This window comes from Caloenas nicobarica, chromosome 5, assembly GCF_036013445.1.
Source record: "Caloenas nicobarica isolate bCalNic1 chromosome 5, bCalNic1.hap1, whole genome shotgun sequence".
In the NCBI taxonomy this organism is placed as follows: Eukaryota; Metazoa; Chordata; class Aves; order Columbiformes; family Columbidae; genus Caloenas; species Caloenas nicobarica.
Window position 1 is genome coordinate 35,091,899 of NC_088249.1, and position 16,812 is coordinate 35,108,710.

The window sequence follows — 16,812 nt, forward strand, 5'->3', positions numbered from 1 at the left end:
ATCACAGAATAATTCAAGTTGAAAGGAGAGCTGTGAAGGTCAACTAGGCCAGTCCCCTACACACAGTCTAATGAGATCAGCTTGTTGAGGGAGACCTGCAGAGTTTTGACCACCACCAGAGATGGAGAGTCCACAACCTTGCTGGGCATCCTTTTCCAGTATTCAACCAAAACAAATTAAATATATATCTACACACATAAATGTTTTTAAGTTACATTTATGGATATTTTAAAATATGTGTATACAAAATATATAGTCTATATTTTATACACATATATAAATTTATATATATGTTTTATATGTATGTATGTAATATAAATTTAAAGAAAGGATAGAATACAAAGGTCTTTTTTTGGTAAAAACAATATTTTGTGGAAAAACTTAAGATTTATTTATAAATATGATGTTTAATCACAATTAGGATTTCTGCATTCACCAAAAAAAAAAAAAAATTCCCCAGTGATGAGAAGTATTAATTGTCACTTGATGAATGAGAGGAGAATGAGAGTAATTTGCAATAATTCAGCACAATTGATTCATAATATCTGTTATGATTTCCTAATATACTTCTGTAAATACACAGAAGTCAGTAGTGGAATTCAGGATATCTGCATACGATGCAGACCTATACATTTTAAGACCTTTTTTCTTTTTTTTTTTCTTTTTTTTTTTTTTTTTGGTGAGTACTCACGTCAAGGAGAGGAATTCCAGATAGAACTAGTAAATTGTGGGATTCGTTCAGTTTCCCATCCACTCGTCAGTCCATTTGAAAGGAAATTTATTAATATTGCAGATCTCAGAACACACTCTAAAAAGGAAAAGAAAAAGGTTGGCATAGAAGTGTTTTCTTCTTTCCCAATTAAAATAACATTGATACTCATTCCCATTTTTATAATTTTGGAATGCCTGGTTTAAAACACCACAGCTCAAAGGCTTCAGTGAGAACAAAAGTCACTCTATAATGAGAGCAGAGAATACCAAACTTTTCAGTGGCATGTATCATTTGTATCTATTTTTGTTGGCCATGTGTGAACCATGAGGATCACTAATGGTGCAGTAAATAATACTACTACTAATAATCCTATTGTTGTCATTGCACTCCTCCTCTTCTTTGTTCATCAAACAGAGGGGACTCAGAGCAAATAAAGAAAACCAGTACACGTGTGACCTGGAGTTTCAGGAGGGCCACAAGTACATGTTGTTCTTGATAGCGCTGTAACAATGGCAAGAAATTAGCCCAGGCTGTGGATCATAACCTCATTAACCTTCCTAACTGAGGCGGCCGCACACACACAGCCCGAGTGTGTTAGAGCCTGCAGCACCAAGTGCCAGAGCACACCAGCAGCCAGAGACACCAGAGCTGCTGACTCAGGCAGGAGGGCTCTGCGGGTGCTGGGAATACTGTCTCCGGGGGCTCCATCGACGGGAACCTCCCAATATTCTGCTGCTGCTCAGTTTGTCTCATTTCCAGGCGCGTTGCCTTGGCCGGGTGCGTAGAGCAGAAGCTGGCGAGCAGGAGCCCTTGGCAGGATGCTCCACGTTGCCATGTTGCAAATGAGGTGACTGCTGGGTTTCTTTTGAGCTGCAAGAAATTTGAACGGAGAGGAGCACGTGTTCGTATGGGTTGTCATTCTACAGATGCCAGAATGTCTTGGCGTGGTCCTGACAGCTGGTTGATTTAATTCATTGCCTGTGTAAGCAAACATATGAGAGATGACAGGCTGTTTGGGTTTTGAAGACTTCTCCCATTTTGTTGCTTGCTGTGGACTTGGAGTTAAATGTTGTTAAAGATGTGGAACTGGCCAAGAGAGGGAACTAATAGTTAAGAGTAAGCAGTCAAATGTAAGCTTGACAAGGTCATCTCCAGAGTATGTTTTTTTTTTTTTCTGTTCAGGGGAAAAAAAAAGTTTTATTTATTCACACTACACAAACAGGGACCAGCAGTAAGATGACAACATTACTACATTGCACAACATTTGTACATTGCAAAGGTGTTTAGAAACAGAAATGACTGTGAGTCTCTGAAAAACAAAGTTAGGTAAATGAGCAACATGATCATGACAAAAGTTGTGTTTAGGTAGCTAAATCAGGAGAAATAGTCTAGGCTACTAATTCTAATTTGATTGTGACTAATAAGGAATGCAATTTTGAGTGTGGCTAAAACACAGTAGGTCAAAAAGAATACAGTACAGCTAGAAAGTTAGGAGTGAACATGTTTAAACACATGGAGGAACATTCACAGGAGGAAACATTGGTTCCTCTTTGAGGGTTGTACAGGGCTAGCACGCGCTCCTCTTTACTGTCTCATACTTTGGGCTGAGAACCTACAATTAAAGCAAGCAGATTTTAAGCTAATAAAATATGTTTTATGCAATTCATGGTTTGTCAGTTAAAACTGTTGTTTTAAAATATCTGATTGTACGAGCATAGCAAGATTCCAGGAAGGGAATGGACAGTAAACTGAAATAATCATTGTATTTTGACCCGATAATCAGGACGTGAAATCAAGGACTGGCAATTGCAACCTTGAATGTTGCAATTCAGTAAGTAAACATCAGCAAAGGTACACAATTGTAAAGCTTACCCCTGTTATAAGTTCTTAACGTATTTTTAGTCTCCCTAATTTTCTGTATGTCAGGTTTGGTGGAGCATATGTTTCAAGTGATACATGAAGCATGACTTCTAGTACTCTGGAATAATTTGAGATAGTAATTTTAATAATTAGTTGAATGAGTGAGTGAGTGGGCAGTTAAGCTATAAAACACTTAAACTGATTTTCAGGTTTCTCACAGCTCACTGAGATAACTGACTGTGTTCCAACTATTTAAAGATTTTTCAGGATCCTCCCAGTTGGAAGAAATGAGAAGAGACATTGGTTCAAGTTTTCAAAGTTTATTCATAACCATTAGGAACAGACACATGGAAACAAATCGATAATGGGATGAAGGAATCGGTGTCGGTTCTAGGAACCAGTTCACTGAAAAATGGTCGGCTCCAGAGGTGTATGGAATAGGCATGATAATGTTAGAATAAACAAAAGATTGGGAAAAACTTAAATATCTTTCATTTTTCTTTGAGTTACAGATTGGGGGTAAAGAGTATATCTTTGTTTCTTTTAGAGTTCTTCGTTTCGTAAAATACAGGCTTCCTGGTGGGAGATCAGAGATCCTCCCCTCCCGTGGCACCTGTGTGGAGCTTGCACCACTGAGATCTTCACCACTGCCATCAGTAGAGACAGAAGTGAACTAACTATGAACAATCTCCAAAATGTTTTTTAGAACCTGCACTTTCCTCTGTAGGGTTTGATATCAGCAGTTGTTCAGGGCTTAATGTAGCTGGATCTCTGACCTGTTCCAGAATGGCAGCTCAGTGTTCTGGAAAGACCTGTGGTACATTGCCAGATCATCATGAAGAAACGCAGCTTCCCACTGCTTGTGGTAATTGTGGAACCCTGAGAAGCCAGCGAAAATCTGAAGCAGTTCGACTAGATCAGCTCTGTGTGAATGTGACTGTATTTCTTTGAAGAGCTTGAGGGTACTTCAGATGCTTTTATGCCACTGCAAATCTGAGCTAATAAACTCTGCCGTGGCTGAATTGGCATAGTGTAAAGTTAGCTTTGGCGTGTCTGTCTCGGTGTTGTCTGACCTAAGCTTAGGTAGTGGAATTAGAGTGTATGAAGTCAGTGATTGGCTTTTAATATTAATATATGTGCCTCAGTGCTAGTCCTGCTGTATCCAGGCTGGTGCTGGTGGTACTCATGTGGCGTCTCTGCCTTTTGGTCTACATTTAGCAGGGCTCATCAGTTCAAACTGAGCTAAGTCGATATGCAGTGCTGCATCTTGGGCAAGGAGGACCTGCCAGAAACAGTAGTTGCTTTTTTAAACAAGCTGTAGGATTTTTCTTTATGCACGTTGTTTTTATTGACTGCTTCTGCTATTTTTTTTCTAGTTAGAGTTGAATATTTCTCCTCAAAGTGTTTCTATTTCAAAACAATGTGTTTTGTACTGCCACTTGTTTTAAGGAGGCTTAACAGTACTAGTACAAAGAAGATATTTAAAGAAAATACTTACGTTTTGGACAAAGAGGAACTGTCCTATTTTTCAAGGTTCATTGCAGGCACTTTTGATAATACTGTTTTCTCACTTCCATAAAGAATTTTGCCATAAAGAATTCACATTCCAGGAATTCAAGAATTCGCGTTCAGTGAATTGAAATTTGTAAACATATGGTTATAATTTACTTCATAGAAACCAGATTTGGGGAAAAGTATTAATGTAAAATAGTTAAATACTGTTTAGATGGTAATGTATTTATACTAAATATACAGTTATTTTTATTAAATTTTATTTTAACTCATATCCTTATTTTACATTATCAAATTATATTTACTCGTTTAAAGATTTAATCTTCTAATGATTGAAGAGAATAGAGATTCCTTTGCATGAATGGACATCCTTATACCAAATAAGTAGATAGCTACAACTCAACGTTAATCTCAACATCTTCTCATCATCTCTGTTACTGGAAAAAAATAATGCCATTTATCACTCAATGTGATGTTCACAGAGCCTCAGTTCAGAGCTTTGCATATAGAGCTGTGCTAAATAAAGCGTTATTGTGTAATTGTTTACAGGAGACTCTTCTGTTCCAGGTGATTTGTTAGGCATGCAAACCAAAAGGAGCAGCTATACCAGACTAGGCCCATGTCCTAATTTTGCCTAGAAAATAAAGGAGGGAAGTTCTTTTTCTTCAAGACATCTGGCTCTGTGCTCTGATGCTGGATCTCCTCCAGCTCCATGCCTTGTCTTTGTATTTTCTGTTGCCCCTTCCTGTAATCTAAAATTCACACTCTCCTTCCTTGGAAGTCCCGCAGTGGGTGGTTGTAGCTCTGGAATCAGGGAGGGCATCTTCTCAAACCAGAGATACAACAACTAGGGGGATCCTCAAGCGTGGAGTTGTCGCTTTCTGCTTTGGGAGAGCTTTAGGTACTTCGGGTGCTGGACAGTAACCTGAATAACGCTGAACAAAGGAGCTTTACTTTTTTCCTGTGTTTTTACTATGTGTTTTTGAGGTGACTTCTTTTACCAGAATTGGCAGACTATGTTGAACTGTGCAGAACATACCTCATTACCTGATTTCTGGTGTCTGGGGCTGTATGAGCCACAAACAGAGGGCAGACAGGCTGCTGAGACCCGTGGGTTGGTCCTGGAGGACTATCAAAGTGTCAGCAGCTCTGTGTGCATTTAGCTGTGCTGCAGTGCAAAGAGGGGTGTAGCTGCGCGCTGTCACGTGAAGTGGGGTTCTTAAATCCTGGGATTAACTGATCATGCAGACCTCTGCTCACGGGTCCACAATAAGGTATTTGTGTTCTGGGGACAGAGGAGATGAGAGGTCACTGGAGTGCTTTAGATAATAAATGCAGTTTTTATAGATAGAATGTGTCGTTAGGAAAATGGAGCGTAGTTCTTCTTGTGATGCTTGTGTTTCTTCATCAAGCTGCCAGGTAAGTTGTGAAACGTGTTGGTATCTAGCATAGGAATACTTTGTCAAACTTAAAAGTGCACCTAGCTGAGATTGATTGTAGACTTGATCATTGTACCTTGCAACCAAGAATCCACGTAAGATGTTAAACTGGGCCTATGTAAGATGCTGTGAATTGTTTCAGAAGTTGTTAGCTAAGAAACTAAACATGTTGTTTTCCTGAACTAAAAAAAATACAAGAAAACCAAAATTGGGATAAGAGTATTATTTTTTTTAGAGTAATGGAAAAAACTCTGACATCCCCTAAAGAAATAAGTGAAGCTGAAAATCAAGACCTCCATGTAAAGACTGCCCTTTAAAGGAATGGTTCTCAGTACCTGCTGTAAATACAGCTATTCTAACCTGTGGTAGAACTAATAATTTCTGAGAAGTCTAAAAGGATGTTGTTACTCTTCAAAATAGTTAGCTTTTTGTTGTTGTTTTTAACTCTTCTCTCTTAGATGTGCTTACCTTCTATATTTTTCTTTCCTATTCTAAAATTTTTTATGGTTTTACAGTGAAAGGATGTACAACAAAATATTATTATTGGAAATACTTGTTGGGAGAAAAACAACCAACCAAAACAAAACAAACAAACCACCAAAACCCCAAACTTGTTTATTTCTGATGAAACATAACGAGAGTCCAAAGGAAACATTCAATCAAGCATTTTGTGTTTGTATCTTCAAGGAATTTAATTTTTTTATTGGGTACAAATAATTAGAAGTATTGATAATACAACATAAAGATTTGAATGTCTTTAATTGCTTGATGTTTTTCTTGTGAAGTTCACCTGATCACTGCAGTGATCATGCTGACAGTGTGCTTGAGTTGAAACTCAGGCTTGTTAGAATATTAAAAACCAGTACAGAATTTGTAGCCTAGGGCCGCACAAATATTGTAAAATTTAAATGATAAATCATTTGAAAGAGGCATAACCCACTAGACTAATGGATACACGGAAAAAAAGGGCTCATTTAATTGCTGTTAGAAAATGTGAGAAACCTCGAGAGGGTTTAGAAGTTCATAGTGTTCAGAGAAGCTCTGACATAAATTTTACAGCATTAGTAACTGTGGCACAGGAGGTCTCCTGTGCTCAAGAACCATTTCTGTGTCATTTCATCTATGAAAGTGCCTGTGCACTTTCCTTGCCCTCACTGTTCCTACAAAAAGATTATTTGTGAGTTTTCACCCCTCTAAGCTCTTGGAAAATTTGTTCTCTATTTCTTATGATTTTCTCAGTTATTTTTATTGTGCAGCATTATTCTTTATCTCTTCTTCTTCTGTTTTGCTGGAGTATTTATATAGGCACACCAGCAGCAACCACCTAAATGCTTTCTCTTTGCTAAGCTAATCAAGAAAGCTCTTTTCACCCCCTCTGAGATGTCTTAACTTATCATTGCAGTAGCCCTCCTTTGCATCTGGCTTACAGGTGGCACTACTCTGTCCCTGTGTTTTCTGGAAAAAAAATCATATATTTGTATGTCTAACTTGTATTTCTGGTATATGATTACCCCGTTTTTCACTAGGTCACCTGAACCCTTCTTTTCTCCTGTCTTTCCAGTAGATTACTCCTTTTTAATAGTAGCACTTTGTCAGTTTTTGAGGATACCATTCTGGCACTAAGGGAAAGGGAGAGAAGACTTGCTCTGCTCTGAGGTCTTGTAGAGTTTGAAGAAATTGCTATGGGACATTCTTAAGGGTGAATATTGAACTTTGTTGTCGTGAAAAAACATCGTTAGTATTTCCCTATATTTTAGTATATGACAACAGCTGTGGGAAGACCAAAGCAGATGACAGAAACATTCATCAGGTGTGAGGGGCAGATGTGTACAGGGAATGAAACTAATCACTCCAGGCCTGTCTTTAAAATCTACAGAGTTGCAGTTGACAGGTTGTCTGCTGTGTCAACCTTTACCCGGTCAGAGAAAATAGGGACAAATACGTTGCGCTGGTGGTTACTGACGCGGCAGAGAAAGTGCAAGAACATTCTTGCTGGGTGGGTGTTAAAGAGGCTGGTTATGGGATGTTGGTGAATTGAAATAAATGGAATAAAATAAACGTGTTCTTGTTGTTGTCTGCTGAGAATTTGTACTTGGGAGTGAATTATAATGCATGAATTGAAATTACAGCTGCTCTTGATACTATGACTAGTTCTGAACATCCAATGAAAATAAATTTGATTAAGTCGAAGTTACTGGTTTGCTCTTTTACTTCCAACCAGATTACTCTCAACAGTGTGCTTGCTTTGATCTGCAGACTTCATCCAATAGCTTGTAGAAGCAGCCTTTGTCTTCCTTTGCTTTCCTAACAGATTTTCACATTAATTCTCACAACAAAAATTCCTACCAGTGGATGCATTGTGTAACTTGTTCCAAACTGTTGCACGTTGGCCTCTATTTCAAAGGTAAAAAGGGAAATGAGCTCAGTGAAGTGATCAGCACCTTCTCAGCAGCTTTTACTTTTCTGAAACTGTTCATGATACGTTCTTTGGCACCGGAAATTAAGTAGTTAGGTAAATCGAAAGGATACAACACTGACTTAAGAAGGCCGTGCTTATTCTTAGAATGCAATTCTTTGTTCTCATGGGGTAAAAAGATCATTTGCATGTGGACTTATATTAACCATCTCTGATACCTCTACATCTTAATTTCACCAGCACGATGTTTTGAACTTGTTAGTCTTACTTTTCACTAATTTAATGAGTTTTACACATAAAAAAGAAAAAATACAATCCATATAAAAGAGAGACTCCTTTCTTCATGGGGTTATTTTAGCTTTTTTAATGCTCCACTTAAATAAAATGTTGTGCTACCTTTTTTTGCATAGCTCTCATGTCAGAATATGTGAACCTGTGGAGGGGGTGGTATGTTTTCTGTCGCCTGACCCTGCTCACACCTAAACAAATCTTTTGAGTGCTGTTTGTGTGCTGTAAATACTGCTGTGCTTTAGCTCAGTTTTTAAAATTGTTTTCACTGTGACATATTTTCCCAGATACAGCACAACCTATTAGTGACTATGTTAAAGGTGCTGCAACTACTCTCATCGTTAAACAATTGTGGGTTAAAACTGAAAGTGTTGCCATTTTATAATTTCATCTTTTATGTCCCTTTTTAGCAGAATGAAGTTTAAAATAGAAATGAAAAGGGAAGGAAACGTGAAAATTGATGTGCATCGATGCTTTGCAATTTTGAGAATGGTTTTTAGATTTTTCTGCCTAGGGAAAACAAGGCTTACATCATGACAAGACAGATAGTGTCATCCTTCAATCTTTCAACTGGTCTTTCAGGTCCCCCATTATAAACATGTTTAACCCACATATGAAAAAATCGTGATGACAGGATAATGGAAAAGTAACTACAATGTAACAGTGAATTTTTAAGGATATTGTTATCTATAAATTAAGTGAAAATTAGCAGCCAGACAAAGAGGAGACTCAGATTATTACCCCCACAGAAGAGACAGCAGATTGGTATTGACTGGTGCTTTCACATGCATGGCTTTGTATTAGCTTTAGCTCCCTTCCTTGTGTGGGTATCGAAGGGAATCTGGACTTGTGATAGTGAGTGGCATTTTGGGAACAAAGTCACAAGTTCTTAGGAAACCAGCCAGCATTATTTCAGCTAGTCATAGACAACATATTTTCTTAGCAGTTAAAAACATTTGCGATTTGCATGCAGCCTAGTAGTTCTTTTTGTGTAAATATGTCAGAGTCATCTGTGTGCAGATATGCAAATAGTGTTAGTGCTTTTCTTAGAATTAATTTGCTGTGTTCTGTAGTAGATCTGGTGAAGGTGCTACAAGATTTCTGTAATATGCCATCTGTTTTGTGTTTTTCTGGTTGACATGCAGTCACTTGAAAAATATGGCAATAGTGGAGAAAAGAGGCAGGCTATTTATCTCTGATGTTACTGTTCATGGGACACGCAAAATACCTTAAAACCATTTTAATAGTAAGAGAGTCAATCGTGAAGATTCTGGTACTATCCCATTCCTTTGCCTTCTTTAAAGTATGCCTATAGGACAGGAATTCTGTGAGATGTTTTGAGGTCTGGAAAAAAATTTGCTACCTTCTTATATCCTAAAACCTAAGCTTCCTTAGCAATGTTTGTTATGTCTTGGAGTCAGCAATATATACAATTACAATTGATTGTGTTTTTTCTAAAGCACATGATATGAAAATGAGCATTAAGAGGTGTAGAATTGAAAGTGCTTTGATCTGAAGAAGTCTTTTGTTTACTGGGAATACACTGGGTGGGAAAAAAGATTGACAGTTTTAAAGGGCTATATTGTTCTCAAATTGCAGCATGTTAAAAAAAAAAAAAAAAGATAAAGTTCACAACAGACTATATTCTGCCTCCACTTGAAGAAAATGTTAGTTTACCTTCAGAGTTGAAGAATCTCTACTTCTCATTTTGGAAATCAACAAGCTAATAATCCATTTTCCTTCAGTATGGCTTCATTTAAAACTCTGTTAAAGCAAGCAAACCAAAAAAAATCATATGGACAGATTTAGAAGTTCATGAATGCCAAGTGGGAAGCCTTCACAGTTGTTGTAAACTGGATGGGTTGCACATTAGAGTGTGAATGCTGATTTTAACCTTTTTAGATGAAATTGTGTATGCTGCATAATTGACAGGTGAGAACGATATTCCCTTATTGGCTTCTCATCTCTGTTACTTCCTAGGCATAAGACTAGACAGGGTTCGAAACACAACATCAGTAACAGAAACCAGGAGCTGAAAGTAGGACAAATGTTGGAAGAACTGGAGCTATTGCTAAAACTTCTTCACTTTTGACGCATGTAACAGTAGGAGTGGGTTCAGTCTATGCCCATATTTGTGCCAGTATTTAATTTCTTAAAAAAACATTTCTGGTACCTTATAGGCTGTCATTGTACATACAATACTGTGTGGAGCAAATGTGTTTTAGGGAGCTTTTTTTGTTGCGATTCTCCTTGTCTATAAGGAAGTATATGTGAGGGTGTAACATAGATCAGACACTCAGCCACTTGCTGTGTACAGTTCTCTGTCTCCATAAACCACACAGCCAACACTGCTTAAGATACTAGCTTTTATAAACTTGAGGGGGGTGAAAAAAAATTTTGAAGCAAGACAATAAAATCCTGCATGGGGAAGTGTGTTTATATGGATGACCTATGCAAAAGTCTCCCTTATTTGTGCTTTAAAGGCAAGAAGCTTGGCATGGCCTTTGCATCACAGCCACAAATTGTACTACATATTCAAAGTTTTCTTCTGCCTTTTCTTCCCTCAAACTTTAAAGCACCATTGATTATCCTGACATTTCTGCCATACCATCAAACATAGTTTCATTCTATGTCCTGTTTAAAATAAATAGCTCACATTTCAATCAGAGTATAACATTTTTAAAAATACATGCTGTGTTGATTTATGGCTTTCTAAGCTGCGAGGAACGTAAGTACCTGCTCTGCTTCCTTGCTTCCACCCCATGTTTGCTGCTGAATATTTGTTTTCTTTCCTGGGCTGGAGTGTCCAAGGCTGTGCTTGTGTGCAGGTCAGTGCACTGTGCCGAAGTTTTCCCGTAAGAGGTCTTAGTCCAGCCCATTCCACTGAATTATTTTCTCTCACTGGAAGCTCTCCTGTTGCTATCAATGCTGGTAATTTAATTGGCAATTATAGTGAAATGTTAGTTTTCAGAAATTTTATTTTGCTGAATATAACTAAATTGTTGTAATTCTTGGTTGTTAAAACTGTGGGGGTTTGTTGTTTGTTTTTTGTTTGTGGTTTTTTTGGGGTTTTTTGTGTTTATCTGAGGCATCTGTGTTGTCTGATTTGGGTTAGAACAGTAACCTAAGAAGAGGCTTACGTGCAAACTTGCAGCTTCCCAGTGTTCTGACTCTCCTACAATTAAAAAAAAACATGGGGAGATGAGGATGATATCTTTTTCAAAGTTTGTAGATATTTGACTGCTATTGAGTTGGTCTTTTTAGCAAAAGCTTGTGTTGCCCAGCTCTGCTAATGGGAGGGAAGGTTTGCAGTTTTCAACTTCATAAAAAGGGTATTATAATATTAGAGTTATGTTGAGACAAGTAAGACAAAGGCAGTCTCTGGCAAATTTAGGCTTTCATTTAAAATGTTTATTTCAAACACATTTTATCTTAATAAATGTATGAGTTAAACAGGCAAATAATGGCCAGTTTTAGTGAAAATAATTTTATATTGTCATTTTTCATTTTCCCTTTTAAAAAATTTAGAACAGTCACCATAGTTTCATCAATTATAATTGTGATTACTTTTGATGAGGAGCCTGGAGAAGAAAATAGAAAAAATACAGTTGATGAAGATTAAATATTTAATACTGAAGAGATGTTTGATATGTCAGTAGTGAAAAACATTATCAACCATCATTTTTATTCATGATGTATAATGTTGGCATAGGAGTTACATCGATACTTCACTAGTATAGGATTTATGACAAGACAGTAGGTAAAATGTCAAGTTTGGCAACAAAACAGTAAACAGAACAAGAGGCAAATATAAACTATCAAATATCAACTTAGCTGGGATTTTTTTTTTCTCCCGTAAGATCTAGAGAGTAGGTTGTTTGTGAGTCTGCTGATCTTGGAGTTGCTGCTCTAGCTCGGGAGTTAGAGACTTCGTAAATCCAAGGGTCTTGTGTTCAGCGCAATAGATGTGCGTGGAAAAGAAACATTTCTGAAGGCCCGGGGCGCTCAGGGTGAGCTACCCCTGGCGAGGTAGGTAGCTTTTGTGAACTCAGCGTTGTTATTAGTACTGAGACGATGATTAAATTGCATTGGGAGGAACAAGCCTGGAGTTCTGGACTTTGTTAGCACGAGTAGCTCCTGTGTAAACTGAAGATCCATGGCAAGTCCCTGGAAGAGAAGAGGCTCCGTGTGGCACAGCGCCTGGCTTGCAGGGCCCGCCTGTGAGGAGCAACTGTGAGGGAGCGTTTTCAGAGGCAGCAAATAAGAGAAGCTGAGGATGTCGACTGGTTGTTGCAGTGTGAGGTGCAAAGTGGGCAAACGTCTTAAAGTCTGACACTGTTGGCTGCCGGGCTCGGTGCGAGAGCTGGGGCCTGTACCTGTTCCGTCAGCTGCCCTGGCCCTTCTTCTGGGACTTGTCGTTCCCAGCCGACTAACAGGCTGCACGCTCGTGAGGTGCGTTGGCAACAAGGGGTTCTAGTAGAAATGTTTTGCAGTTTTGTGGTGTGTTAGGTAGGTCTGTCACAGTGTGTATCGTAATCTGTGAAAATAACATATTTTGGGAATTATTTGTGTGGTGATGCGCTTCAATACTTATAGATCTAAATTAAAAAGTGTCTGGCATTTAGAGAGAAGTTTGCTGTAGTCAGACATAACTCCTTTGAAATGATGCTAATTTTTTTAAAGCATTTGTGCCACTACTTTTTTTCCACCTCTCAAATTGACTGTGGTGTTGTTTAAGAGGAATGAGCCCACTTGTGGGACTGGGGTACATGTGCTGAGAAAATTAGCCAAGAGCATGGATTTGGAGTTTCAGGTTGAAATCACGCCTCTCTTTTTTATGTAGTGAAGAAAACAAAAGCACACTAATACTCTTCTAAAGTTCTGTGAAATTTACTGTGTTGTAATTTCAATTATTATAGTAACTAGCTGCTTTATGTGCACTTCGTAAGCTCTTGGAATAAATTTTTGCTTTAAATTGTTTCTTTTGGCCGTTGCTCATATTAAACACCTTGGCTAACCCATGACTAACCGTGAACTTAAATACATAGCAACTCTCACTGTTTCTTCTGGTTAGGTAAAGAATACTGACCGGCACATGATTAAAGATTCTGCTGTTAAGTGTATGGATATATCTGTGTGTACCTGTGCATACAGTGTTTGTGTTTGAGGTTTCCTGCAGCCATGGGGAGAGAGGTAATAAGGACACCAGCTGAAGCTGGTTGTTTCCACATAATCTGTCATACAGCGTTTAGCACTTTCCATTGAGATGATGTATCTTTAAATGAGGTGAAACCTCACTGAAAATCAGACTTTATATATGAAAGTTCAAATTTACCCAGTACCAAAAGCATTTCTAGTTAATCACAAGAACTGCATTCTGTTCTTAAATTTCCACCTCTTTTGTTTCTCTGTTTTTGTTTTAATTTTATTTCTATTTTTTTTAGTGAGTGACAGTTGCTTCAGGAACCTTGCCGAGGATCGTAGTGGGATAAACCTTAAAGATCTGGTCCAAGACCCTTCTTTGTGAGTATTTGGCTCTTATTGCTAAGCAGAGAAAAGCTTCTTCATGATATCCTTGTGAGTAGTTTTGTAATTATATAAAGCAGTAGTACAATGAAGTACACTTAGTGCCTTAGTGGTAATATGCTTGCCATGTTTCAGTCTTTAATGCAGACAAATATTATTAAAACCCATGTTGTTTTTGACCTACTTCTGCCCATGAACTGACATCCAGTGAGCACGTATGGTAAAGGGTACAAGAGGGTTACATCAGAGGTAACAGCTTGTGCATGCTGGTATTTCTGTGGAGGAGTTCTATGCACAATGTCACCCCTCTTTGTTTAAGGGGGAACTGCGTATAAATTAGGAGATTACTGGATAATTCTGTTATTGTCAGTTATCTTAACATGTAGAATCTTTTTCCTTTGTATCTGATTTCGTACAGCTGATATTTATTACTTCTGCTACTACCTGTTTTAATTCAAGTATATGAGCAGGTGATCTAATTTTTACCTCATGGAAAGACCTAGTGTTTTATTTTCCTCTAAAATGAAATTCAACCTAATGAGCTCTGAGCCAGACTTGAAACTATATCAAACCTTTTTTTAAAATTTTCTTAGTACTATCTGAAAATGTTCTTGCTAGTGTGCACAAGTGTACCACTTGTTATGAAGGAAGGGGAAGAGGGCAGAAATTCCCATCTTTTTAACACAAATGATAGCGCATTCCAAAGTGGGTCATAACATCATGAGCCTTTACACTGGCAGAGCCCATTTTCCAGTATTGGTTATGAAGTAGTGGAAAACAAGGTATATTTGACATCTGATTTTAGTTACGGGATTTTTAGTAGTGAAGTAGGTGCAGAATTTATTTTGTCATGTTGCTACAGGTTAATGACATAAATGAACAGATACATGCATTCTTGGGAATTTTTTATCTAATGTATGTAATATTTGATAATTTATACTTCTGAAATGATAGAGGTACAGAGGACAAGTATAATTGTTGGTTGAGATTCACAGAACGCAATAGGTAAATTTTTAATAATTACTATCTAAGTGTTGAAGTCAAGGCTATTTCAAAGGTCTTAATTTTCAACCAAAATTTGCCTTTTGAGTGTTTTGTTATTGTTTGTTTTTGAAAGGGGTGTTTGTTTGGTTCGGGGTTGTGGGAGGTTTTTGTGGGTTTTTTAAATTTATTTTAGAATTGCAAGGGGGGTTTGAGTTGCAGGTATGCTTATGTGTGCTAGACATAGTTTTAGTTTGCACCTCTGGAGTTTACTTTCAGAAAGGATTAATTGCCTTTGTCGCAGAATGATAATTTTCTTACTGTTTACCAAAAGTGATGAAATCTTCTAGTTTCCTTCCCGGACCATAGCTTACATGAAGAAGATTGTAATAAATTATTGTAATCTGCAAAAAATAAATTTAAAAAAAGGATTTCTATCGCTTATAGCACAAGCAGCATAAATGACTGCAATGTAACCATTTTTTATCGCTTTGAAAGACTGAATAGTCTCAGAGCATCTGTTAGGTCTCAAGGACTGTTCATGACACCTCTATTGTATGACAGATTATAGTGCCAGACAAGTCGTTGTCTTCCTGCTTAGTGATAGGACTGTATGGACTTTGTTTTGTCTCTCCAAATTCATAATCTTGCAGTTTCGCAGCTGAGTGCCTATTAAGAGTTCTTGCAAAATGTGTAGTAGTGTGAGTGAATCTCCAAAACGAAGAAATGATCTAAGGCAATATTGTTCAGCCCAGCCTTTTGTAAGTGACTCTAAGGTCTCATGGTGTTTGAATTCTTTATTACTCAAAGAGAAATGCAAAGGACAGCATGGGGCCAAAGCATGAAAGTGCTAGCCAAAGAGATGTTTTCACCTTTTTTGAAATAAAAATAAAGTTTACTTAAAATCTTTAGAGTATTTGGCTAAGATTTCAGCTGTGATACCTAAACCAGCAAAATAACATTTGGTTCATCCTCTTACCAGTTTAATATTTATGGTTTAGGATTTCATTGGTGCTCATTTGCTGTGACTGTAGACAACTGCCTCTTTTCTTTTTAATCTAATATCAGATACTAAGATCAGATTTACATAAAAAATTCAGGTGCTTTCTCTGCTAATGGCTCTGTCACTCTAAAGGTTTACAGGGCATTTGTAATGTGTGACACTAATAAAATAGTTTAACAAAGAGGGTGTAAGAGATTGTAGGCTCATTAGCATATAAATAGATAATCAGCGTATACTTCTAACAGGAATTCACATTACTAGTACATGATGGGTTAGCAGCAGAGGTAGAAATACAGCATAATACATCAAGACGATACTATGAAAAAGTTTAAGTGGTTTTAGATTAGGATGGTTCAATTCATCATGTAAAATACATTTTGAATAGAGTCCCTTTCTTATGAGACTTGGCTACTTTGTATAGTTCTCTAAGCTATGTTGGCATCTCTCCTGTTGTTTGGGACTCTTAGCTCCATCACAGACAACTTCTCCAACTGTTCTCCAGCAGCTCCATGTCTTTCCTGTACTGAGGGCTCCAGAGCTGGACACAGGACTCCAGGTGGGGTCTCACCAGAGCAGAGCAGAGGGGCAGAATCACCTCCCTTGACCTGCTGGCCACGCTCCTTTTGATACAGCCCAGGATACGATTGGCCTTCTGGGCTGCAAGTGCACATTGCTGGCTCATGTCCAATCTTTCATCCACTGGTACCCCCAAGTCCTCCTCCTCAGGGCTGCTCTCAATCCCTTCAGCCCCCAGCCCGTATTGGTACCAGGGGTTGCCTCAGCCCAGGTGCAGGACCTTGCAGTTGGCTTTGTTGGACCTCATGACCACTTCTTGAGCTTGTCCGGGTCCCTCTGGATGGCATCTTGTCCCTCAGGCATGTTAACCACAGCACTCAACTTGGTGTCATCTGCAAACTTGCTGAGGGTGCACTCACTCCCACTGTCTATGTCATTGATAGAGGAAGTATTGTAATTCATTCTTTCCAGGTTTTGCTCATCATTTGAGAATCAGTAGCATATTCTGTCTTGCTGAAGGTACAAATCCCACATTATGATGATACCAGTTCTCTTCCTC

At 38.1% G+C, this 16,812-nt stretch overlaps 1 protein-coding gene across 2 annotated transcripts in view; it reads left to right on the top strand.

Annotated features, from left to right (window-relative positions):
- Positions 1-16,812, top strand: part of GPHN (gephyrin) — a 294,994-nt gene that overhangs the window by 76,141 nt on the left and 202,041 nt on the right. For both annotated transcript variants that reach the window (XM_065635424.1, XM_065635425.1), the window contains exon 2: positions 13,672-13,750. In XM_065635424.1, coding sequence (XP_065491496.1) covers positions 13,672-13,750 — 79 coding nt within the window. The remainder of the gene's footprint in view (positions 1-13,671; positions 13,751-16,812) is intronic.